Raw genomic sequence first — 26,608 nt, 5'->3', positions numbered from 1 at the left:
ATGAAATGAAAGAAATAATCCAAAAGCTGAGAAGTTATGCAGTTCTGCTCCTTTTTTTTCATTATTGACAGTCTTCTGTACTCATTTTCATCTGCAGCTACATCCATCTGTGCAATCTTGGTCTTGGAGAACCTTTCCTGACCCACTGTGAAGATTGAACCGTGGTCTCAACATCATAACTGTAGTCTAATGTTTCATCAACAAGTTATGATTCTCTTAAGGAACATATTATTTTCATTTGCATGATTCAAAAGCTCTTCACAGATTGTGAGGCGAAGGTCTTTCTGGTCATGACTCCTGAGCCATAGGATGAACTTGGCAACAACACAGTGTATTCCAAGATGCTTTGTGAGGCCTTCATAACATGACCCACCAGAAGTATTACATTCTTCTGCCATCTCTTGGACAGTTAGTCATTGACATTCCTGAGCGTCTTCAGTAGACTCGAAGGACATCCCGAATGAGAGTCATCATTACCTTCCATTGGACCATTTTTAAACCATGTAAACTATTTGAAAACTGAGTACAGCTTAAGCACTCATCACTGTAGGAACCGGCATCATTTGGTGTGTCTCTGTGAAGTTTTTCTTGAGTTTCATGCAAAATTTAATCCAGAGGCATTACTGCTCTAACTCTGCCGTCTTGAAATTCGAAAACTGTGTGACAAAATGTTCTACTCAATACAGCACTGAACAATAACTAACAGACATACAACAATGAAACTTCTGGCAGTTACACATTACACACAGGCGTGTGTAGGGATGCCAACCTCATTTTGCTCCAACACACCATGGGCACGAAATTACGAATATTCCAGAATTTTTGGACAGTCCTCGTACATAAAATAATGGCAACTGTTCACAAATGACTGACTGATGTGTGGTCTATAGAAACACACACCAGAAAACAGTGTTTAATACTAGCTTCCAAGTTTTTGCTCTTTCTTTAGTTGAAGTACACACACACACACATTCATGCATATAAACACTGAAACCCGAATGTAAACGTCTGTGGCCACAGTGAGACTGACTGCTGATTATCAATAGTAGCTGACAGGGCAAATGGAGTTGGGGAGGGAAAAGGTAAGATTGCACAAGGAGAGAAAGAAGTAGTGGGGTGATGTGACACAGCTCTTTTCATAAAAGCACAACGAAAAAGGACTTCGGAGGGTTGAGCGTTTAAGAGATAGGGAAGGGAGAGGAGGGAAAGGAGGGGAGATGAGGAGAGGGAGGTGGAGATGAGGAGGGAAGAAGAGAGAGAAGAGAGAAAGGTACTAGGATGGAAGAGAGAGGGGAAGGATGGGGGTAGAGGAAGGGGGGAAGAGAGAGAAAATATGCCCACATGAGAGGAGGAGAGGGGAAGAGTGGTGGGAGGAGGCAGTACATGATCTAGATTGGGAGGAAGTGATATTGACGAGAGAGAAGGGAAAAGGTGAACCGAGACTGACGGAAGTAGTTTAGTGGAGGTTTATGACATAATAATTGCGAGAGTGCAGGGTATACTGAGGACACAATTCCAACCTGCGTAGTTCAGAGAAACTAGTGCAGGATGAGAGTGTCCAAATGACGGGGTTAGTGAAGCAGTGGTTGTAGTCATCTGCAACATGTTCAGCAACTGGATGGCCAAGTTTGTGGATTGCCACTTTGTCAGTGGCCACTCATGTGAGTAGACAGTTGGCTACTTGTCATGTCCACATAGAATGCTGTACAGTTTAATTGCTGCATAGCTGATACATAACATGGCTGCTTTGATATTTGGCCTTGCCTTTTATACTGTAGGAAATGCTTGTGACTGGATTTCGGGAGGAGGTGGTGGATAGGTGTAACAGGACAGGTCTTGAAACTTCCTCGCATATTAAAACTGTGTGCCGGACTAAGACTCGAACTCGGGACCTTTGCCCTTCGCGGGCAAGTGCTCTACCATCTGAGCTACCCAATCACAGCTCATTCCCCATCCTCACAGCTTTACTTCTGCCAGTATCTCGTCTCTTACCTTCCAATCTATACAGAAGGAGACGAGATACTGGCGGAAGTAAAGCTGTTAGGACGGGGCGTAGGACAGGGCGTGAGTCGTGCTTGGGTAGCTCAGACAGTAGAGCACTTGCCCGCGAAAGGCAAAGGTCCCGAGTTCGAGTCTCAGTCCGGCACACAGTTTTAATTTGCCAGGAAGTTTCATATCAGCACACACTCCACTGCAGAGTAAAAATCTCGTTCCAGGACAGGTCTTGTTGAGGAGTCGACCTGGAGGGAATGACTCATGGGCTGCAGGGTTGGGAGCACAATTGGAATTGTGATGGACAAGTACATTCTGTAAGTTGAGTAGGTGACAACCAACTTTGGGTAATGGGGGATAGGATATCCCTTATCCCAGGGCATGACCAGAAATCCTGTTCTCCCTGCCCCCACACTTCATTAATTCCCACTACAACTGACTTCAACCTATCTGCTTCCCTTTTTAAATTCTCTAGCCTATCTATCCAATTACGGGTTCTTACATCCCACACTCCAACTTGTAAAATGCTAGTTTTGTTTTTCCTGATGACATCATCCTCCTGAGTTATCCCCACCCAGAGATTCAAATGGGGAACTGTTTAACCTTTGGAATATTTTTACCAAGTGGGTGGCTTCATACTGTAGAATTGCATGTCATTGGAAGAAATAACAGCTGTTGTTTCTCCTTGCTTTCAGCCGTTCATGCTATCAGCATTGCAAGGCCTTTTTGGCTTATGTTGCAGGACCAGATCAATCACCCAGACTGTTGCTACTAAAACTACTGAAAATGCTCCTGCCCCTGTTCAGGAACAATATATAGGGGTTTGTAACACATTGCCAAATTTCTCACTTAATTTTGGTCCTCTGAACTTTGTAAATAAGTTTTTGCAGGATTTTTTATCCTCTCTCTTTAAGTCTCTATCAGTGCAGATTTTTCAGTGCTTCTGTGATTCTCTTCTATGAGTAAAAAAAATGAGCGACCATTCAGACTAGCCTTCAATATTCTCTATTAGTCCTCATTGGTTTGGATCTGGAGTGGTTCACTGGATGTAACTCACTATGAGGACAGGATGGTCAAACTGCGAGGTGGTGGTGAGGACCTGTGTCACGCCCAAGGTGCCAATGAAACATCTTTAAATTAACATTCATTTATTGCTGAGAGTTTTACAGTAATTCAGTCTGCTCTTTGGTGCAGCCTGGTAGCAGCCATGCTGCACCTGCTTCACAGAAACACACTGAGTGGTGTGTCAATGCCTGTCATGGAACTTCTGGCCATAGCCCCTGGTGTTGCCTGTGGCCACTTCTGTGCTCTTGCAGAGAGCAGAGTGATGGTCAGCATGTCTCCACACCCTAATGTTACTGTGGGTGTCAACTGAAGCCACAGTGCTCTTGTTGAATGTAGTTGCATGTTGGCTTCCCCCAGTAATCTGCTTGGCCTGTTGATGTTTGTCTTGATAGTGAAAATGCAGAAGTTCTAACAGCTATGTGGAGGAGAGCTTGTAGGGCCTCTCAGAGTACTGCCGGTAAGCCAGTACACTGCAATTGCAATTAGTGTTGACACTGGGTGCCCTGCTCCCAAGTTGAACATCTTGCAGTCAGACAGATTAGTTCTTCATCAACGGAAGATCTGCTTGGACCTCATCTTCAGTCAGTCACCATTGTGACTGCTAAGAATGGCAGCTTGGCAGCTCACAGAGTTGAAGTGTGGAACCCCCACCCCCCACCCCTTGCACAACCGGATGCCTTGCAGACTCATGGAAGTAGACCCCAAATGGGCAGTGGCTGGCAGTTCTTTGTCATATGTCAGCAGGTTATCCTGCAGCATATGGAGCTGTCCTTCTGTCAGTATCAGTGATGTGGATGGAATTACCAGATTCTGAGCAGTAAATGCCAGTAAGTGGAAGGTTATATAGTGGATGATGACATGATTCCTCCATGAGGGTTACCAGATGTGCTCCATATTTTCAAGCCTGCAGGCATTCTCTGCTGGACTGATGTTTAGTTTCAGAGCATTCTTTTATGCAAGATTTGCAGCCTGAAAGGTGTTCTTGCATTCTTTAGGTGTAGTTACCCCATGCTACCTCAATAACAGAATATTGTTATGACTCCTTTGCAATGATTTCATGATTCTGAGTGAGGTATACCTGACACTCTCCCTCGCACAGTCTGTGGGAATGTGCTCCTTGTTTGTTTGTATTTTGGCATCCACGAGTGTTCATACTCATTAAGCAACCATTGCATACTGGTCAGGTGCATTATGCCTTGACATTGTTCCATATGACACAGAAATTTTTTTCTTTATTTGACGCTACTTTGCTGTGAAACATTCTGCTATCCTTTATAAAATTCATCTCGAATTTTTGCTCTTAGATCATCCCTGTTACTAATTAATATACATATTCACATCTTCATAATTAATTCACTCATTGTTTGATTCCTTTTTGCTCTAATTGAATCTAATTCCAGAAAGCATAATCCCTTACATGTAATTCCTTAATCCATTACTCTTATCCCCAATTGACTGCGAACCCTTTATTTTGTAATATATATATATCTATGAGTCAACTTAACTATTCCATATTACTTCTAGTCACATTACTAACCCAGACAACAGGTGCACAGCTAGTTCAGGTGTTGTTTGTTATTTAGGTTGCAAAAAACACAAATCATACAAACGGGGACCAGAATCTCTACAATACTAGTAGCTGAAATACTTATATTGATAACATAGTTATGCTGTTTCTCCTGGTATTGCTGGATATATTTGCAATATCTGTTGTGGAAATCCACCCTTTCTGTGAAGCTATAAAATTATCTAACAAGTGAAGGATATCCGGGTTTAATGTTTCTTTCAAAAAGTTCATGTTTTGAACTGACAATATCTCCGATTAATTCTCTGGCTAAAACAGCCAAGGGTGTGTGAGTTCGATCATTGTCATACCTGTAATCATGGATGGAAGTCAAAAGGCTGTTCTAGCTATGTCGCAAACTGTACCATTTATTAGGATGCCACTGTCCCCTAGTACGATCTTTGTTATACCCTGCAGCTTCCTCTTCTTGTAACACTTTGGAATTGTAACCTCTGGAATGAATACTGAATAAATCCGTTGTGTGCCCATTCTATGAAAATTCAGATAGGGGTTAGCATTTTCCTCTGACATCCTGTTACTTCAGATTTCCCCAGGAAGAACTGCACAACTGTGTGTAAGTCTGAACCACCCTGGTTGGACAGACTGTGATACTGTCTACCTGGCAACCCTGTAGATCTTCCAAGGACATTTTGCTGTTTTCCAAAACTGTTAGACTTCTTCACTGGTTTATACCCCTGTCCACTTTCCTACTGCACCTCATTTTGTAAGGTAAGGGTGTACAATAAAACTCTGATATTAGCATTCAAGCTTACCACTGGAGAATGTACCAACACATTCAAACTTGCACCACCTATGTTGGCTTTGACTACTGACATATGATAAAACAACACCAAATTACCTCTAGTTGTTTACATTATGTGCTGTAACTCTGCAATAAAGTACTTTTGTGCTCTCTGCAGTCTAGCTAGGAATTAATGTGGCAGTAGTACTGTGGAACTCAGTTGCCTGTGTCTGGCATGGTAGACAGTGAACTGCAATAGAGTTGCCTTTAACCTTGCATCATTTGTACAGCCCATCAAAACCTGTAACAGTTTGGCTACAGCTATTTGCCCATCCAGTGTATATAGTTGGTTCTGTACCCTCTGAAGATCACTTTTATGGTCTACTTGGTGCGTTGTGCATGTTACATCAACTCTTGGTAACTCCCGTACTGCTCTGTATAATTCAGTACAGCCTGCTCCATGTTAACCAATTGGGTGGTATGCTACTCTATCTTGGCTCTAGTAGTGCCTGATACTGCTTGCACCTGCCCCACTCTGTTGTTCAGATTTTAAATATCCTTATTGGACACTGTTTTCAATAGTTTTCTGCTGCATTTACACATCCTCTATTTTTCAACTAGTGTCGTCGATACCAGGTCAGTCACTTCCTTCAACTGCCCCCTCAGTTCAGTTTATCCATATGAGAGCTGTAATCTGTAGTATTCTTCCTGAACTTCCTCCAGAATTCCCCTTTTCTGTGCTTCACCTTGCAGTTCCATAAACATGCCTCTCAATCTGCATACCTCATTTCCCATTTTCCACACATTGAAAGTCAGTTCAGCTGCCCATCGATGATTTGTTAACAAGACATTTGATTGTCTTGAGAACACCACTCCGGATTCAAGAGGCTGGTTCTGCAGTCCACCCACTACTTCCCTCTGGATGAGGTGTAGGATCAGCAAGATTACCAAATTCATTCTTTCTAGCTGCCTGTGCTGATATGTCACCTGAAAGAAAGCAATTTCTCATCGGTTCCCCACTCAAAAACCCAAGTAGATGAGAAAAACACTACCAGACAATGTAAAAGTATTAACTCCTAATCTGCCCAGTAGAAAACGAGAAATGAATTCCCTAAACACAATAGTACAAACGCCACTGGTTCAGAAACAAGACAGAAATACATATCGTGACAAAAAGAAACTAGATACTGTTCACCTATTACATAGTCTTCGTGCATACTGCATATATACTGATCATGCTTAACTACCTGCTGCTTTGCCATCATATCAACTTTATTCTGTACCACCTGCAGTGATCGAACCTGAGACAAAGCATCTACTGTTCCATTGAATGGTTTCATTTGGCTTACTTGAATAATAAATGTTGATGTTGGAAACTGTACCTTTGCACTTAATGATGATATTAACTCTATCACGTGGCATACACCCTGACACTTAGTTAAAAATGTCTTTGTTGTTCCCTTCTGTGTACAAGGGATTATCATTAAAACCCACTGGCCCATTTGATATAGTGGCAGTACATTGCCCTATCTGTCCCTCACATTTGAGTGCCTTTGTATTCACCCATTTGATGTTCTGCCAAACCTTGTTTAACACTTTCATGAACTTTTCTGATAAAATATCTCTTACTGATATTTCTAAGGCCCTGTACTCTGCCTCCCACAAGAGGACTTAATCCGCGTTGTGGATCAGTTCAGAAGTATGTAAGTTCACTTTATGAATTCTGTCAGAGAATGCCTCATGCAATTCGCTGTGCTGCTGAATTAATCCAGTGAGTTTTTCTATTGAAAAATCTGGCACTGTTCTGCTTATGATTCACTGAACAACCCCTTCAGCCATCTAGTCAAATTTCATGGTACGTGACATATCTTTTTATGCCACCCAATAATAATAAATTAGGCATTATACAGACATGTTTTCACAGACCAAATCGCTAACGTAGCTACTGCCCTCGCATAACCAACAAAGTCTGACACATCGTCAGATGTCTTCCCAGGAAAAAGTGTAATGAGACTGGTTGCTGTAGGACCAATGGGCGCAACAAGTATGTTTACTAAGGTCTGGGTGTCCTCTCTGTGGTATTGTCTGGCCACTCATGATTTGTAACACTTCTAATTCCTTCTCTGACTCCTCATTAACCCAGATTTGTTCTATTTCACCATGGAGTAACATTGTTACCTGACTCTTCAGAACTTCAATAGCTTCACTTATTGAAGATGGTGCATGTGTTTCTGGTCATTGTGTTACCTCCATTCTCCATTATGCTGTAGAACAAATGTGTACCCAGCACACTGACACTACATCAGTAATCAGAACTATAATGCTAATCCTTCCTACATATCATGCTCCAGCAGGGCTCATTACATTGCTGTGCTTCGTGGCCAAACATCCTACAAATATCACAAGTTACCGGCACTGCCCTAGTACAAGTTGATTCATGCCCTGAAAAATTACAATACTTGCATGCTGTCGGCCGTAAATGATCCTCTTTGCAGTTACCACAGAACTGCAGCAGATTTGCATGTTCATGTGGTCTAAACAATGTCACTCTAAAGTTCATGTGAATATCATGTCGACTCAACATGGCTCCAAAACAAAAAGGAAAAAGAACACAAGCCAATAATAATTGGCCACTCACTGCATCGTGTAATGACAGACCTTGATGACAGCTGGTGCAGGTATGGTTCCTTTATGACAGTGGCAGCCAACATAAAAACTTTTGACTCCAAATTATAGGGGCTCACAGGATGCATCCCCCCTACAAGATTTCAGGATGGTTGAGCAGAGAGGTGGTGATGAAGACCTGTGTCATGCCCAGGGTGTCAGTGAACAGCATTAAATTAACATCCATTTATTTCTGAAAGTTTTACCATCAGTGTTCTTCTCAACTGATAGTAGTCATGCCACTTCTACATCAGTAGAACATGCTGAGTGGTGTGTCAGTGCCTGTCATTGAATCTGCTGTCATAACCCCTTGAGTTGCCCATTGGGCAGTTCCGGAGCCTTGTGGAGGGTGGAGCAGAAGTCAGTGTGTCCCCACAACCTAATGTGACTGAGGGTGTCCACTGAAGCTCTCACTGACTGTAGTCGTGCTTAGGCTTGCAACCAGTAATCTGCATATCCATGTTTGTGGTTGCTGTGCTAGCAAGAAGGCAGAAGTCTCAACAGCGACACGGAGGTAGCTCGAGAGGTGATCCCGCATACAGATGGTAATGTGGTACAAGCACTGTCAGAGTGGTGGCACCAGGCACCCTGCTCCCAAGTTACATAGTTTGCATTCAGACAGATCAGTTCTTCATCCACATAAAATCTGCCCATCCCTCATTTTCAGTCAGTCACCGTTGTGACTGGCAGGGATAGCAACCTACAGAACTGAAGTTATCCCACCACAGCCAGAGAGCTGCAGACTCATAGAAGTAGAGTCCAAAACTGGCAGCAGTCTGGCGACACTTTGTTGTATGTCAACAGGTCATCTGGCAACTAACAGAACTGGCTTCCCATCAGTATCATTGAGGCAGATGGAAAAACTAGACTCTGAGTACTGAGTGGAAGGAAAGGGAGAATTATACAGTGATTGATAACGTGATTCCCCCAAGTGAGTGACCAAATGTGCTCCAGTTTTTTTTAAGCATTCTCTACTGGAAACATTTAGTTTCAGAGCTTCAGAGCCTTCTTATTTGCAAGTTTTCTGCCTTAAAAACGTTCTTGCATAATCTGTAGATGTAGTTACTCAATGCTACCACCTTACAAAATATTGTTCCTCTTTCTTTGCAATGATGTCACCACGCTGACTTTTACACTCATGCAACCATTGCATACTGGGCAGGCATGCTATGCCTAAATGTCTCTCCAGCCGGCTCAAAAATTTTATTCTTCACCCTAATACTATTCTGCTGTGCAACAGATCTCAGACACTTGAGCAGTATTCTAGGGTAGTTCACACAAGGGTCTTATAACTAATCACCTTTAAATACTGACTGCATTTTCCTAAGATCCTACCAGTGAACCAAAGTCTGTGCCTGATTTACATATGACTAACCTATGTGATCATTTCACTTCATGTGCCCACAAATTGTTCCACCCAGTCAGTCATGTGAGTTGACTGAGTTCAAGTATAATTTTTGGTTGGTATTGTAGTCATAGGGCACTATCTTTCTGCATTCTGTGAAGTGCACAGTTTTACATTTCTGAGCATTTGAAACAAGTTGCCAATCCATGCACCACTCTTGTGCCTTGCTACCTTATCAAGATCTGAGTGATATTTATGCTTCTTTTTTAGGTAATACTTCATTATAGATAGAAGCAAAAAAAATCTGAGGTTACTGTTAAAACTGTCTGTTAGATAATAATATACAACATGAACAGCAAGGATCCCAAAATGCTTCATTGAAGCATGCCAGAAGCTACTTTTGCATCTGTTGATGACTGTGTCCAAGATAAATTCTTGCACCATCCCAACCAAGAAATCCTCAGTCCAGCCACCAATTAAACTGTCACAGTTAAACTAAGTGATTTTTACTTTATGTTTTAGCAAGTGTTTTCCTATTCTTTGTGATACAGCAAACTTTGGAGGTAATGCCACAGGTTGACTTCCTGCCTGCTTTCACAAACATTAAGAAAAACTCACCAACTAATGTTTCTCTTGTCAATGCTGAATGTAATCTTTCTTCTGGTAACTGAAATTTTAAATTAAAGAAAGCTTTTCTGCGCATTAATCTGACACTATTGTAAGCACAAATTCTTGAAGAACACAGATGTGGCAAATGAAGCCATGGGCCTCTTGTCTTGAGTACAAGTTGCTCAACCCAAATGGAGTACTTTTTTTTGTTAACTGTCCATCAAAATTTTGTTCGATTCGATTCTTAACAGAAATTGTGATAATTCATTTTAACACTGAATACAAAGGATTTCCTCAGCATTATTTGACATCTTAGTTGTTACAGCTTTCTCAATTTCTGATATGCTTCATTTTAAATAGAGGCATATCTGTTGAAAATAAATCTTTGATTGCATTGGTGTTGTCATTTCTTATCGACTGAAAAACAATTTCTGCTTTCTTGTCTCTTCTTTATTAGTTAAAAAATTGAATTAAAAATATACATAAGGTGCTTTAATGTGCATAAATTTCTAATTGTTTCTAAAGGATATACTTTTACTCATTTCCTGTTACATGGCATATGGATAATACAATCATTCGCTTACAGCAAACTGATGTGTGGTTCATATACACACCTAACAGAAAACAATCTTTGCCAGTTCCTGAGCCCTGGCTCTTTTTCAAGGAGAAAGTACATACATTCACACCCACAACCAAACCCACACAATACCCGAATGCACGCTAGTGCAGCCGTGGTCATGTGTGTCTGGGTGTCTGTGTGGTTGTGTGTGAATGTGTGTCCTTACCACTCGAAAAAGAACCAGAGCTCAGAAGCTAGTGAACACTGTTGTCTGTTACATGTATCTATGCATCACATATCAGTCTGCCATAGGTGAATTATCTTTTCCGTATTTTACATATTGTTCCATTTAGAAATTTCTGTTATTGCTAGGCTTGTTTTCTATTAGAGATTTTTGTGAAGTGAATATGTAGTACTTCCTAAATTATGAAGTGTTGCTCTTTGAACATTCTGATTTCTTTGCTTTTGCAAGATAATGCAGCTTGATGTTGGAGAAGTAGCAGCTGCACGCAGTTTTGTTTTTCTTTGGTGTGGATCTTCTGAAGGTTTGGACATGGGCAGAGTTTGCCTACGAAAGTGGGGATTTCGTCGGTGTGAGGACATTTGTTGGATCCGTACAAATATTAATAATCCATCACACTCAAAAAATTTAGAACCAAAGGCTGTTTTCCAGAGAACAAAGGTAAGTGTTGTAGCTTTTAATGTGTAATGTTATTTTTAAATGGAAAACACCAGAAATATTTCTACTGTTCAACAACACTATATGGTCTTACAGAGAGACATATCTTACCATTTTGAGTGTTTGGCCATTATTTTTCCTTTTGTTGGAGTGTACTTCACACAAAAGAAGATTTTTCTGATTAATTTCTTCACCTTCTTCAGCTACACAGATTAAAAATTTAAGGTTTTTGTTACTTGGCTTCACAATAATGCAAATATGACACTATCATATAAGTTTCCACCAGATCTCTATTGCCAATAATATACTGTATATTACTTTCTTGTTTTATTTCTCCGAAGTGATGAGAAGCTTCTCTGATATCTGTGGAGCTAAGTAATGTCAATATTATTATTTTTGTATTTAAAGCTTCAACAGTAAAAATTCTGGCAGTAGCAGTAGTTATTAAATGTTGTAATGATTTGAACTGTGTAAGGTCATACTTTGATGAAATAACTTATTTGGGAAGAGTTAAAATGGATTTCTTGTCAGAAATTCTCATTTTTGTAACTTTTGGGAAGCATTTTATGGAACAACACTGTATTCCTTTGAAATGAAACTGGTTCCCCGTTTCCAAATATTTTTGAATCTGCAATGTAGAATGCCGTTTGATGAATTCATTCTACAGGAAATATTTACGAAGCAGATAGAATAGCATACTGTAGATTCTAAAAGGGCCAGGATTGATTATTTTTTGTAGCATTATTTATTCTGTCTTGATGTTTTGGTTGATTCTGAAAAATTGTAGGAAAACACCATGGTTAAGAGTCTAATATGACTATGCAGCCTGCCACGTTGTTGTTGTGGTCTTCAGTCCTGAGACTGGTCTGATGCGGCTCTCCATGCTACTCTATCCTGTGCAAGCTTCTTCATCTCCCAGTACCTACTGCAACCTACATCCTTCTGAATCTGCTTAGTGTATTCATCTCTTGGTCTCCCTCTACGATTTTAACCCTCCACGCTGCCCTCCAATGCAAAATTGGTGATCCCTTGATGCCTCAGAACATGTCCTACCAACCGATCCCTTCTTCTGGTCAAGTTGTGTCACAAACTTCTCTTCTCCCCAATCCTATTCAATACTTCCTCATTAGTTATGTGGTCCACCCATCTAATCTTCAGCATTCTTCTGTAGCACCACATTTCAAAAGCTTCTATTCTCTTCTTGTCCAAACTATTTATCGTCCATGTTTCACTTCCATACACGGCTACACTCCTTACAAGTACTTACAGAAACGACTTCCTGACACTTAAATCTATGCTCGATGTTAACAAATTTCTCTTCTTCAGAAACGCTTTCCTTCCCATTGCCAGTCTACATTTTATATCCTCTCTTCTTCGACCATCATCAGTTATTTTGCTCCCCAAATAGCAAAACTCCTTTACTACTTTAAGTGTCTCATTTCCTAATATAATTCCCTCAGCATCACTCGACTTAATTCGATTACATTCCATTATCCTCGTTTTGCTTTTGTTGATGTTCATCTTATACCCTCCTTTCAAGACACTGTCCATTTCGTTCAACTGCTCTTCCAAGTTCTTTGATGTCTCTGACAGAATTACGATGTCATCGGCAAACCTCAAAGTTTTTATTTCTTCTCCATGGATTTTAATACCTACTCCGAATTTTTCTTTTGTTTCCTTCACTGCTTGCTCGATATACAGATTGAATAACATCGGGGAGAGACTACAACTCTGTCTCACTCCCTTCCCAACCACTGCTTCCCTTTCATGTCCCTCGACTCTTATAACTGCCATTTGGTTTCTGTACAAATTGTAAATAGCCTTTCGCTCTCTGTATTTTACCCCTGCCACAGTTAGAATTTGAAAGAGAGAGTTCCAGTCAACGTTGTCAAATGCTTTCTCTAAGTCTACAAATGCTAGAAACGTAAGTTTGCCCTTCCTTAATCTAGCTTCTAAGATAAGTTGTAGGGTCAGTATTGCCTCACGTGTTCCAACATTTCTACGGAATCCAAACTGATCTTCCCCGAGGTCGGCTTCTACTAGTTTTTCCATTCATCTGTAAAGAATTTGCGTTAGTATTTTGCAGCTGTGACTTATTAAACTGATAGTTCAGTAATTTTCACATCTGTCAACACCTGTTTTCTTTGGAATTGGAATTATTATATTCTTCTTGAAGTCTGAGGGAATTTCGCCTGTCTCATACGTCTTGCTCACCAGATGGTAGAGTCTTGTCAGGACTGGCTCTCCCAAGGCTGTCAGTAGTTCCAATGGAATGTTGTCTACTCCCAGGGCCTTGTTTCAACTCAGGTCTTTCAGTGCTCTGTCAAACTCTTCACACAGTATCGTATCTCCCATTTCATCTTCACCTACATCCTCTTCCATTTCCATAATATTGTCCTCAAGTACATCGCCCTTGTATAGACCCTCTATATACTTCTTCCACCTTTCTGCTTTCCCTTCTTTGCTTAAAACTGGGTTTCCATCTGAGCTCTTGATGTTCATACAAGTGGTTCTCTTATCTCCAAAGGTCTCTTTAATTTTCCTGTAGGCAGTATCTATCTTACCCCTAGTGAGATAAGCCTCTACATCCTTACATTTGTCCTCTAGCCATCCCTGCTTAGCCATTTTGCACTTCCTGTCGATCTCATTTTTGAGACGTTTGTATTCCTTTTTGCCTGCTTCATTTACTGCATTTTTATATTTTCTCCTTACATCAATTAAATTCAATATTTCTTCTGTTACCCAAGGATTTCTACTAGCCCTCGTCTTTTTACCTACTTCATGCTCTGCTGCCTTCACTACTTCATCCCTCAAAGCTACCCATTCTTCTTCTACTGTGTTTCTCTCCCCCATTCCTGTCAGTTGTTCCCTTATGCTCTCCCTGAAACTCTGTACAACCTCTGGTTCTTTCAGTTTATCCAGGTCCCATCTCCTTAAATTCCCACCTTTTTGCAGTTTCTTCAGTTTTAATCTACAGGTCATAACCAATAGATTGTGATCAGAGTCCACATCTGCCCCTGGAAATGTCTTACAATTTAAAACCTGGTTCCTAAATCTCTGTCTTACCATTATATAATCTATCTGAAACCTGTCAGTATCTCCAGGCTTCTTCCATGTATACAGCCTTCTTTTATGATCCTTGAACGAAGTGTTAGCTATGATTAAGTTGTGCTCTGTGCAAAATTCTACCAGGCGGCTTCCTCTTTCATTTCTTTTCCCCAATCCATATTCACCTACTACGTTTCCTTCTCTGCCTTTTCCTACTACTGTATTCCAGTCACCGATGACTATTAAATTATCATCACCCTTCACTATCTGAATAATTTCTTTTACTTGATCATACATTTCTTCAATTTCTTCGTCATCTGCAGAGCTAGTTGGCATATAAACTTGTACTACTGTAGTAGGTGTGGGCTTCGTATCTATCTTGGCCACAATAATGCATCCACTAAGCTGTTTGTAGTAGCTTACCCGCATTCCTATTTTTCTATTCATTATTAATCCTACTCCTGCATTACCCCTATTTGATTTTGTGTTTATAACCCTGTAGTCACCTGACCAGAAGTCTTGTTCCTCCTGCCACCGAACTTCACTGATTCCCACAATATCTAACTTTAACCTATCCATTTCCCTTTTTAAATTTTCTAAACTACCTGTCTGATTAAGTGATCTGACATTCCACGCTCCGATCCGTAGATCGCCAGTTTTCTTTCTCCTGATAACGACATCCTCTTGCGTAGTCGCCGCCCGGAGATCCGAGTGGGGGACTATTTTAACTCCGGAATATTTTACCCAAGAGGATGCCATCACCATTTAATCATACAGTAAAGCTGCATACCCTCGGGAAAAATTACGGCTGTAGTTTCCCCTTGCTTTCAGCCGTTCACAGTACCAGCACAGCAAGGCCGTTTTGGTTAATGTTACAAGGCCAGATCAGTCAATCATCCAGACTGTTGCCCCTGCAACTACTGAAAAGGCTGCTGCCCCTCTTCAGGAACCACACGTTTGTCTGGCCTCTCAACAGATACCCCTCCGTTGTGGTTGCACCTAAGGTACGGCTATCTGTATCGCTGAGGCATGCAAGCCTCCCCACCGACGCCAAGGTTCATGGTTCATGGGGGGCGGGGGGGGGGGGGGGGGTAGGTGGGGCAGCCTGCCTGCCACAGAAGCATCAAATTTATGCCTGTTTCTTCAGTATGATCTAACAATTACTTCATCTTATCCTTTTGTTCTGTATATCTGCATTCAGTATTCAGTGGTACCATCCCGCAGGTTGTTGCAACAAGGAGAAATCTAGTTGTCATGTCTTTACATACATAACAACGAATATGGCATGTGTTAGCCATTGTAACCACACTCTGTGAATGACTGAAGGATGAATCACATAATCATCTCTAGCTGAGTTTAAATTTCCCTCCAATCTTCCAATGTGTCTCCATCACAGTTTGTGCAATAAATGACACCCCAATACTACTGGACTGGACCAAGCTGACTTTTTTTTTGGGGGGGGGGGGGGGGATGTGGAAATGAAGAAGTCCCATTCTTCTTGATAGAGGGTAGGAGAACGATGCAGGAGACCCCCATTGGCGTACTAGACAAGGTCCTAATGGATGTGATTTGCCATTGCCTTCCTTCGACCAAAATGGGGATGAATGATGATGATGAAGATGACACAACAACACCCAGTCATCTCGAGGCAGGTAAAAATCCTTCACTCCGCCGGGAATCGAACCCGGGACCCCGTGCTCAGGCAGCGAGAACGCTACTGTGAGACCACAAGCTGTGGCCTTGGCTGTCTAAGTTATCTCAAAATCTATAAAGTTTCTTTCTGAAGTATACCAGACATATTTGAACTATGTTCTGAAGCTTGATGCCCAGGAAACTAATGTTCTACTGATAGTGGATTCAGGGAGTGACCAGATGGATAGGACATTGCATGAATCAACTTTAATTCATGAACATACTCAACCATCTTGCACCACAGAAGTTATACACCTTTTTGTCTGCTATGTGATGTTTTTTCATCATTAAATAAAAATCATTTCATCATCAGAATTTATCATCACCTTAACTCCAAAATTACTGAAAGAACTGCATGGTATGCAAATTCGATTAGAACCCGTTCATAATTGATTGTCTTTATCAATATTTGACAATATGGTGTTAAATGCTTGGTTTGCAACAAAGTTGATAATCAAAGTTCTGATTTTCAGTAACATCAGTCTAGGTCTGTTGTCTTGCACGGAACAGCAGAACAAGTTCCAATGTGGGTCAAAGATTTATTTGCTGCACTTGGTACAACAAAGCCTTTTGATTCTGAAGTTTCCATGACAACTTCTGCTCAAATACTTGCAAAACGTAGAACATGTAAGCTGAAATTAGGTTAATGTTATACGAAAATGTGGCATTGTTTTGCAGATGATATACCACCATTTGCCAGCTGTCTGGAAATACAAAAAGTCCAAGTCAGTTTCCCAAAGTGTCTTATGTCTCTGAAGAAAACCTATTGCTGTACCAACTTCAAACAGGCTGACAGAGATGTATCTTCCTATATAGGTGGGTGCCAACAAAATATTTCCACATACTGAGGAAAAATTTATGATTGAAATTTCGTGATATCCTGCCACAATGAAAAACGCCTTTGTATTAAAGATTGCCACCCCAATTTTCCGTATCATATCCATGGCACTCTCTGCCCTATTTTGCGACTATACAAAACAAGCTTCCCTTCTTTAAACTTTTTTTGATGTCTTCCATTAATTCACTCTAATGGGGATCCCACACTGCACAGTAGTACTGCAGAAGAGGGTGGTCAAGTGTAGTGTAAGCATTCTCTATAGTAGATCTGTTGTGTTGTCTAAGTGTTCTACCAATAAACTACAGTCTTTTGTTTGCTTTCCCCACAATATTATCTGTGTGATCATTCCAATTTAAGTTATTTGTGATTGTAATTGCTAAGTATTTAATGAAATTTACGCCCTTTAGACTTGAGCGATTTATCGTGAAACCAAAATTTAGTGGATTCCTTTTGAACTCGTGTAGATAGCTTCACACTTTTCATTATTTAAGTCAATTACCATCTTTTGCACCATATAGATATCATGTCTAAATCATTTTGTAATTGGGTTTGATTGTCTAGGGACTTTACTGGATGGTAAATGATGGCATCATTTCCAAACAATCTAAGAAGGCTGCTCAGATTGTCTCCTAAATCATTTACGTAGATCAGGAACACCAGTGGCCTATAACAGTTCCTTGGGGAATGACAAATGCTACTTCTGTTTTACTTAATGACTTTCGTCAGTTATTATGAACTATGACTTTTCTGAAAGGAAATCATGAATCCAAACAATTGAGGTGATACTCTAGAGGCATGCAATTTGATTAGAACTTGCTTGCAAGGAATGGTATTAAAAGCCTTCTGGAAATCTAAAAATATGGCATCAGTTTGACATCTCCTGTTGACAGCAACCATTAGTTCATGAGAATAAAGAAGTAGTTGTGTTTCATGAGAATGATATTTTCTGAATCCACGTTGGCTATTTCAAATTAGTGCAGACTTTAATGTAAGATACTTTGAATAGTTCCCACAATGAAATTCTGTGTCAAAATCTGACTGAAAGCCCAGAGAGATTCTGGCCTTATGTAAAGTACACCAGCGGCAAGACACAACAAAAATCATTTTCTTTCAGGAAGTTCATAATGTTTTAAAACAGTATATGTATCGAAATCCTACTACAAATCGATGTTTGTGATATGGATCTGTAATTCAGTGGATTACTCGTAATTCCTTTCTTAGGTATTAGTGTGACTTGTGCCTCATCTCAGTCTTTAGGTATAGATCTTTCAACGAGTGAGCAGTTGTGTACGGTTGCATGAATGGAGCTGTTGTATCAGCGTACTCTGAAAGGAATCTGTTTGGTGTTTAGTCTGGACTGGAGGCCTTGCCTTTATTAAGTGATTTAAGCTGCTTCACTACACTAAGGATATCTACTTCTAAGTTACTTATCTTGGCAGTTGTTCTTGATTCGAATTCTGGAATATTTACTTCATCTTCTTTGGGGAAGGAATTTTGAAAAACCGTATTTGGTAAGTGCCTTAGTGGCACTGTCATCAGTAACATCATTGTTATTGTACAGTGAAGGTTTCTGTTGTGTCTTGCTGCTGGTGTACTTTACATAAGGCCAGAATCTCTCAGGGTTTTCAGCCAGATTTTGACACAGAGTTTCATTGTGGGAACTATTCAAAGTATTTTACATTGAAGTCTGCACTAAATTTTGTGCTTCTGTAAAACTTCAGCAATCTTAGGGATTTTCTGCTCATTAAAATTTGGCATGTTTCTTTTGTTGCTTCTGCAACAGTGTTTTGCTTTGTGTACCATGGGGGATCAGTACCATGTCATATTAAATTGTGTGTTATATATTTCTCAGTTGCTGTTGGTACGGTTTCTTTGAATTCAAACCACATCTGGTCTACGCGTACATAGTCATGTTGAAAGAATTGGAGACTGTCTCTTAGAAAGGCGTCAATTGAATTTTTATCTGATTCTTTAAATAGACATATTTTGCACTTATTTTTAGTGGGTTTAGATGTTATGGTATTCAGTCTCGTTAAAACAACCCTGTGGTCATTAATCCCTATATCTGTCATGATTCTCCCTATTTTCTCAGGATTATTTTCTGCTAAGAAGTCAAGTATTTTTTTTTTTTTTTTTTTTACAATCATTTATTCTTTGAGTGGGCTTCTGGATTAATTGCTCAAAATAATTTACAGGAAAAGCATTCTGTGTGATTTTTAACAAATTGACTTTAAAACTGTATTTTCGCCAACATATTGAGGGTAGATTGAAGTCACCACCAACTACAGTTGACTACGTGTGCTACCTCTTTGAAGTGAGATTCAAGTTTACTTTGAAGTGTTCAGCAACCATATCATCTAAGTCAGAAAGGGGGGGGGGGCAGTAAATTGAACCAGTTATTACTTTATTCTAGTTGTTGTCAAGTATAACATCTACCTTTACTAATTCACAGGAACTATCTACTTTAGTTTCACTACAGGATAAACTACTTCAAACAGCAAGAAACACATACCATCAACATATTTAATCTATCTTTTCTGAACACCACTAGCTCCTCTGTAAAATTTTTAGCTGAACTTACCTCTGGCTTTTGCCAGCTTATAGTACATATAACGATTTGAGCTTTGGTGCTTTGTATTAGCACATGAAGCTCTGGTTCATTCCCAGCACAGATATGACAGTTTATGACTAAGATACCTAGATCTACCTTCGCCATGTTTGCCCTGTGCCCTTTTAGACTGATGCCCTTTCTGTAGTTTCCTGAAAACCTCTAATCTAAAACTTCCTCAGTCCCCTACACACAGCCTCAGCTAACTGTGTAGCCAATTTCTGTGTGTAGTGGACCCCCTTGACATATTAAGTGAAACCTGGAAACTCACCATCCTGTGGCGCAAGCTGGGGAATCGGCAGCATATGTGCTTTCAGAGTTATCTGAGCCTCTGATTCAAGCCCTCCACTCAGCACTGTACCAAAGCCAGTGGCACTACAGGTAGTGAGCTTCACCTTCATCTTGTAGGCAAGACTGGCAATCTTCCACTTCAGCAAGCTACCTGAAACCAGAGAGAATCTCTTCTGATCCAAAGTGACATACATCATTGGTACCAACAGGGTCCCCACCTGCTGTGGGTTGCACAATGTGCTTTTTATATCATCTGGAAGAACCCATTTCACATCTGGAATGACTCCTCCTGGTACGCACATAGAGTGCGCACTGTGTTTCTTTCCCTCCTTGGCAGCTATATCTCTAAGGGGCTCAATTACGCATCTAACTTTGGAGCTCCCAACTACCAGTGATCCAACTTTCTGTGAATGCCCAGACCTTGTGGCCCAAGAAGCTTCCTCTGGGATAGGGTAAGTAACTGCATCAGGCTCAGGATCTTTGTCAGCCACTGATAGCACCTGAATATGTCCATCAGACAAACCAGGGAGACCTGGGCAGTGGACTCTTTGAAAGTCTTCACCTGCCTGTTACACCTTGGAATGACCTTGCACTTGATCATGAGTGAGGGGTCAACCTCAGTGCAGTACCTAGGGGGCCACAGTAGTGGACCGATTGGGTGACACATGGGACTAGAGCAAAAACTAAGGAGTACCAAGTTATTGATGGTGGAAATTTTGATCAAAAGACTTGACTCACGACTGATGGCCTTCTCAGATGGCATTCTGTGGAGAGGATATCAAATTGCAATAGAACAGTGACACAACACATTTTTCTCTCTTTGTAAGTTATTCATTTCAGTAAATTTCATTAACAGGAGCACTGTCTGATGGGAATCAAAGGAACTGTTCGGCGATCCACCGATGGAGATTTTATTCATGCAAATGTGGATATTGATCTAATCATCTCTGAGGAGCCAGAATATGGGTCCTTGGAAAAACCTGTTGAAATATTCCATATTATTGAACACTTCTGTTTGGGAAGTAGAAGGTATGTGATTTCTGTTTTATGTCCCACTTATTTGGAGAAATTAAATTTAGTTGAAGGTAAGACTAGCTTGTGCATAATTTTATTTCATAGTGGTATTATGTATGTTGACAGTGATTATTACTGGCTTCACTATGATATATCCCATTTAATTAACCTTCCTCCAATGACAGATTTTAAAATTTCTTTCATAAGAAAGAGTCCATAAAAGATTTTTGAAGTGTTTCTCTCTCTCTCTCTCTCTCTCTCTCTCTCTCTCTCTCTCTCTCTTTCATAAATGATCAATTGGAAATAGTTATTTTAATAATAGCTTGTTTTTTTTATTACGTTTCTCTTTAAGAGATGTTATTTGAGGACTTGACATACATCTAGTCATCTGTTACACTTGATTATGTGTATTCAACAGGTAGTGAAATATGTGGCAGCTTTTAGCTTCATCTGACAAGTTGATTCATCCTGTAATTTCATAAATGGCTAATAGAAAGCAGACCATGTATGCAGCATGCTGCTTTAAGAACATGTTGTACCTCCAATACATAGGATAATTGGTTATTACTAAAATAATCAATGTTGTCAACAAATTATAACAAACTCAGTCCATTTCTAAGTTTTTGTTACTTTATAAATGTGGTTGGAGTGGGCCCTTATCACTATCTGGCTTTTCACATTTAGATTTTTTGTGCTCTGTCTAAGTCAATTATGTCAGATCTGTGCATGATTCCATTTCAAGGCTTCAGCTGAGTCCTTATTGTGTCCAGTACCAACGTCCTTTTTCCTTCATTTACAGTGAAGTAAAGGGAACTGCTCAACACGCACATGATTATTAGATAGATAGATAGATAGACGGGGGCGGGGAGGGGGGGGGGGGTGTTAGGAAGACAGGCACCAAGTGATTCGTGCATGCATTTATGTGCTTACATACATAGGCTGGAGAGGTGGAAAAATAAAAATTCATTGTTGCTTCATTTACAGTTCATATCTTGTACCGTAAATAATGAAAGAAAAAGAGCATTGTATAACAATGAAAAAAGAAAAGTAATGTAGTTTTGAAAGTAAAATGATTAATGATTTGTCAGTAGTGGTTGATTGTGGTGTACCATATCTAAGAGAGCTGTATCTCAGTGCATGTTTCGATACAAAGCAATGTAGCCATTCTGCTCATAGCTACTGGGCATTTATTATAGAATATGTGTGTTGCACATTTGTGAGGGAAACCAGCAATTAGCATTTGTCCATGGAATTGCAATGAAAGCCTGAAAAGGGGGCAAGACCAGCCACCAACTACAGTGTGTCCTCTCGGTCATTATAAAAGTCAGATTCTGGCTTTGGGAGAAGTTCTAGTTTATGCAAGGGAAAAAAATCTGTTTTTGTGCCTAACTTGACTGACTTGTCAGTGTTATTTGAGGTTCCTACTTAAAAGTACACAGTCCAATAGAAACTCACTGTTACATATATCCTTTATCCTATATCACAGATTTTACTCTGTGTAGCATTTCTTGGTGCTATATGAGAGAACTAGGGCATGTTACAATGTGCCTGTAACAGTGAAAGGGGCTGATAAGGTGGTGGGAAGCATTCCTGTTTATGGTGGCATGTATCTTTTTGAGTTTACAGAGTTGTATATGCTGCTTAGGGGCAGAATGTGAAGCTGTTGTAATAAAAGTGAAGATCAAAAACACCCATACTATGAACATGAAGATATGAATTTCAGTGATATCCTGGGACCATAGTGCTCCAAAACATATGTGCATTTCTCCTGGTTGACACTTGACAGGTGCTGCTGCTATTCATAAATCGTTTTGTTGAAACAATGCGCACAGATACCAGATCAGTTGTTTCACATAGTTATATTGTGCCAGTTGATTGTGCAGATTGTGTGTGCTGTCATTCAGTCTGACAAAGAGAAGAGACAGAAATGCAAATAACTGCATCGGTAAAAACACCTAGTATCATTCTACAAAAATACCATGTCTAGCTGGACAAATGTAAAAGAATGTAATTATCCAAAACAATGTATGGTAGATGATGTAAATAGTGAAGAATTGGTTTTCAGTTTTTTGTGGCTAGTTAGCTTATATGGCAGACACATTAACATCAAAAAATTGAGTGGGAATAAAAATTTTTTTGGTTAATCAACTAGTAGTGAAACTTAATGTCTAGTAAATCCATGTTTTCTCAAATTTAGCCATGCATGCCATTACTCTTTCTGGCACTAGGCCCCTCAATTATATAATAGTCATTAATCAAAGCTATGAATGTCATGAGTCTTTAAGCAGTGTATGCCAACTTTTTCTTTTAAACTCAGGACTAACAGTGTAGTTAAATTAAAATTTGTGTTTAAAGAAAGTGATGTTTTTGTGTGTCCTCTTCCAAATGTCCTGCATTCTATCGACTGAGAGACTGTTCTTCACATTCCAGAAAGACTTAGAGCGGATAGGACGACCAGAAAACTAATTTACTCCAGTCTTACAAATGTAGTGTTATACCTATATGTTTTTGGTGAAATCTCTGAGCCTTTTTACATAATAGAAGCATTCAAAAGGGAGACAGTGTCTCCCACCTGCTCTTTACTTTGGTTCTAGACAAAATTGCAAGAGATTGGGGAAAAGATATTGTAGGTATAAACATCAGAAATTCAGGATGCAAAATGAATGTTAAGTGGTTAAGTTTTGATGAGGGTTTATCAATTATCACTAAGACCAAAGAAGAAACTAAATGTCACAGAACACAGGATTTCATGGTCAGTGTTCACTTCCTTGGTGGTTTTTGTTCTGACCAGGCTAGAAACTAAATATGCCATGGAAAAACTACACTGGATTGCGACGAAGGCAGTCTTCCAGATACCTTACAAGAAAACCCATTATATAGAAAATCTTCATGAAAACAGCAAGGCAGTGCCATTAAACATGAAATATGGGATGATCTGACAGGTATCTTCCTGCAAACACTTTGGAGAAATCCAAATGCCTTTGTAGTTGGACAGTAACGCAAACTCAGAAGGAGCCATCAAACTTTAGAAGGCATTTAGTATCACATGGAACCAAACGAAAAAGTATTATCTTGCAATGTTGAATTACTACAAAAAAGAAAGTTCTTTTATCAGAAGCACTTTATGCATCAGAGAGCATTGTTGAAGGTCATTCTATGCCACGCAGCATTTTGTGCATGAGTGACCTCTAGATTATGTCCCATAAATGTTTGATGGGATTCACATTTGACAATATGGGTGGCCTTCAAGCCAGTCACAAACAGTTGTGGTCTAGTGACATGGCACATTGTTCATACAAATTCCATCATTGTTTGGGTACATGAAATCCATGAACGGCTGCAAATGGTTTCCAAGCAGCTGAACATTTCCATTTACAATAAATGATGGGTTCAGTCAGAATAGAGCACTCAGTCCATTCCCTGTAAACACGGATCACACCATCATGCACCAGTGTGCTTAGTGCCTTGGCAATGTGGGTCCATAGCTTCATAGGGTCAGTGCCACACTCAGACCCTAAACTGGGCTGTTACCAACTGAAATGGGTCTCACTTGACCAGGTCAGAGTTTCCCAGTAGTATAGGGTGCAACTGATATGGTCGCAAGCCCAGGTGATATCATGCTATTAGCAAAGGCACTTGTATTGGTCATCTGCCACTGTAACCCATTAACACCAAAGTTTGCCACATTGTCCTAACAGATACAGTCGTCACACGACTCACATTGATTTGTGCAGAACTTTTCCTACTTCACCGAGAATTGCTTGTCTGTTAGCACTGACAACTCTACTCAAATGCTGCTGCTCTCATTCCTTAAGTGAAGGCTGTTGGCCGCTGTGTTGTCCATGGTGAGAGGTAATGTCCAAAATTTGGTATTCTTGGCACACTCTTGACGCTATAGACCTCGGAATACTGAATTCCCTAATAATTTCTGAAACTGAATGTTCCATGCATCTAGCACCAACTACCATTCCATATTCAAAGTCTCTTATGCTCATCACGGGCCATAATCACGCCAGACAGCTTTTCACATGAATGACCTGATTACAAATGACAACTTTGCGAATGCACTGCCCTGTTATACCTTGTGTACATGATACTACTCCATCTGTATACATGCATATCACTATCTTATGACTTTATTCGCTTCAGTGTGTATGACTGTTTTTGTATTATGATCAACAGTAGCTTCATCAAAATACAACTCAGTATTTTTGATTCAAAAGAAGTCAAAATCGGCTGATTAGAACACTCTATGGAAGATTTATAAGACATGGACATCACAGAAGAAATTATAATAAATGATCTAGCCTCTGGAACACTAGTAATGAAGCAAAGACTATGAAGAAACTTAAAAAGAAGGCTAGCAAGAAATGGTAAGAAAGAACATAGGAAATTCATGAAAAGATTTTGGAAGAGTAAGTGGCAAAAACCACCAAGTTAGGTATCAGGTTTAAATATACTACTTAAGTACATGGACAAAGAAAGAAAGAATAAAAATGCTGACTAGTAAGTGAAGATAAGGTCTTATGACCCAAATTATAAGTAATCTTTGCTGAGTGTGATATAAGTGGTATCTTGTGACAAAGCTTTGAACACCTGAGCAACCATATGTAAAAATATCATAAAGCAAGACACATTTTATTTTATTTATGGTAAATTACAGTATTTTAATTGTTTTATTTTCCCTTAAATTAATGTTTCATCTAGACTGTTGATAGGACTGCACTACATTAAATCAACTGCTATCACTGATGTACTTCTTTTTTGTGTTTGTGTTCCAGGTTGCATGTCTTTGGACGAGATAGTACAATCAGACCAGGTTGGCTTACAATAGGGCCTGAATTGACTAACAGTAATTTTAATGCTGAGTTATATGCTAGTTATTTTGCCAATGGACAGACAACAACAGGCTGTACAGAAAGAATAGAAGCACTGAGACCAAAATCCCCTCCACCAAAAGGCAAAGGATCATCTGGTGGACGAGGCAGAGGAGGGCCATCTAGGGGTGGTTTCTCACGGGGTCGAGGCAGGGGTAGATAATAATATTTGTGTTTATACTTTCTCTCATATAATAACAATGTGTGTGCCACACAGAGATCAGAAATGAAACGTACCAGGAAATAATGAAAACTGTGACTTAGAAGAATGTGTGATGTGTGTTGACTATACATGTAGTAAGCAAGCAAACATGATTCTAAATTTTTAATTATTAATTTGCAATGTATAATACTTTATTAATGTGTATATGTCCTAAACCAAGATTTAACTGCCCACATGACTTGTAGTAAATACAAGTGAGATTTTAACATGGATTTCATGTGTTGCAGATATTTGACAAATTTAATAATTTTGTCAGTTTCTGCTTTAGTACATCATTTTATAATGATCTTCCTAAAGACTTTACTGTAAATTATTTTATGATTAACTTTCTATGAAAGATGATGTGTTATAAAACTGGTGTATAACTTCTTGTCTGAAATATAACTAGCATTGAATGTGACATGAGAGACAGGATAAGTAATTAAACTTCTTGTTTGGTATTAAGACTATGACGGTAATTTTATCATCAGTGTTTTGTGTGTCTGTGAGATGTTGAAGAGTAATGGAGAATAATGGTTTACGGGGTGGTAAATGGTTGAGTTCTGTAAATTTGTAGTGATACTGAATAACATTTTGAGAACTGTTTCAGTAAGGGTCAAACTACTGAAAAAAATCATCCAAAAATCCTGTGCTTTAATCACCACAGTTTTCTCTGTGGGAAACAGTTAAAGAACAGGGAAATGCTGGAACAGCTGGATGCTATACTGTGCTACCAGTCTGTTCAGACAACCAAAACAGGGTCTCTTAATTCATAAGTCCTTAGAATAGAAATAGCATAAATATCTTCCATTGCACACA

The 26,608-nt window shown here is 39.7% G+C and overlaps 1 protein-coding gene across 1 annotated transcript in view; it reads left to right on the top strand.

Moving 5' to 3' along the window:
• Nucleotides 1-26,256, top strand: part of LOC126336635 (N6-adenosine-methyltransferase non-catalytic subunit) — a 57,119-nt gene extending 30,863 nt beyond the window's left edge. The window contains exons 5-7 of the mRNA XM_050000529.1: nucleotides 11,013-11,222; nucleotides 20,553-20,725; nucleotides 25,492-26,256. Of these exons, the coding sequence (XP_049856486.1) occupies nucleotides 11,013-11,222; nucleotides 20,553-20,725; nucleotides 25,492-25,750 (642 nt within the window). The 3' untranslated portion in view covers nucleotides 25,751-26,256. The remainder of the gene's footprint in view (nucleotides 1-11,012; nucleotides 11,223-20,552; nucleotides 20,726-25,491) is intronic.
• The last annotated feature ends 352 nt before the right edge of the window (nucleotides 26,257-26,608 follow it).

This window comes from Schistocerca gregaria, chromosome 2 (assembly GCF_023897955.1).
Source record: "Schistocerca gregaria isolate iqSchGreg1 chromosome 2, iqSchGreg1.2, whole genome shotgun sequence".
Taxonomy (NCBI): domain Eukaryota; kingdom Metazoa; phylum Arthropoda; class Insecta; order Orthoptera; family Acrididae; genus Schistocerca; species Schistocerca gregaria.
This window is presented reverse-complemented; position numbering and strand designations above follow the sequence as displayed.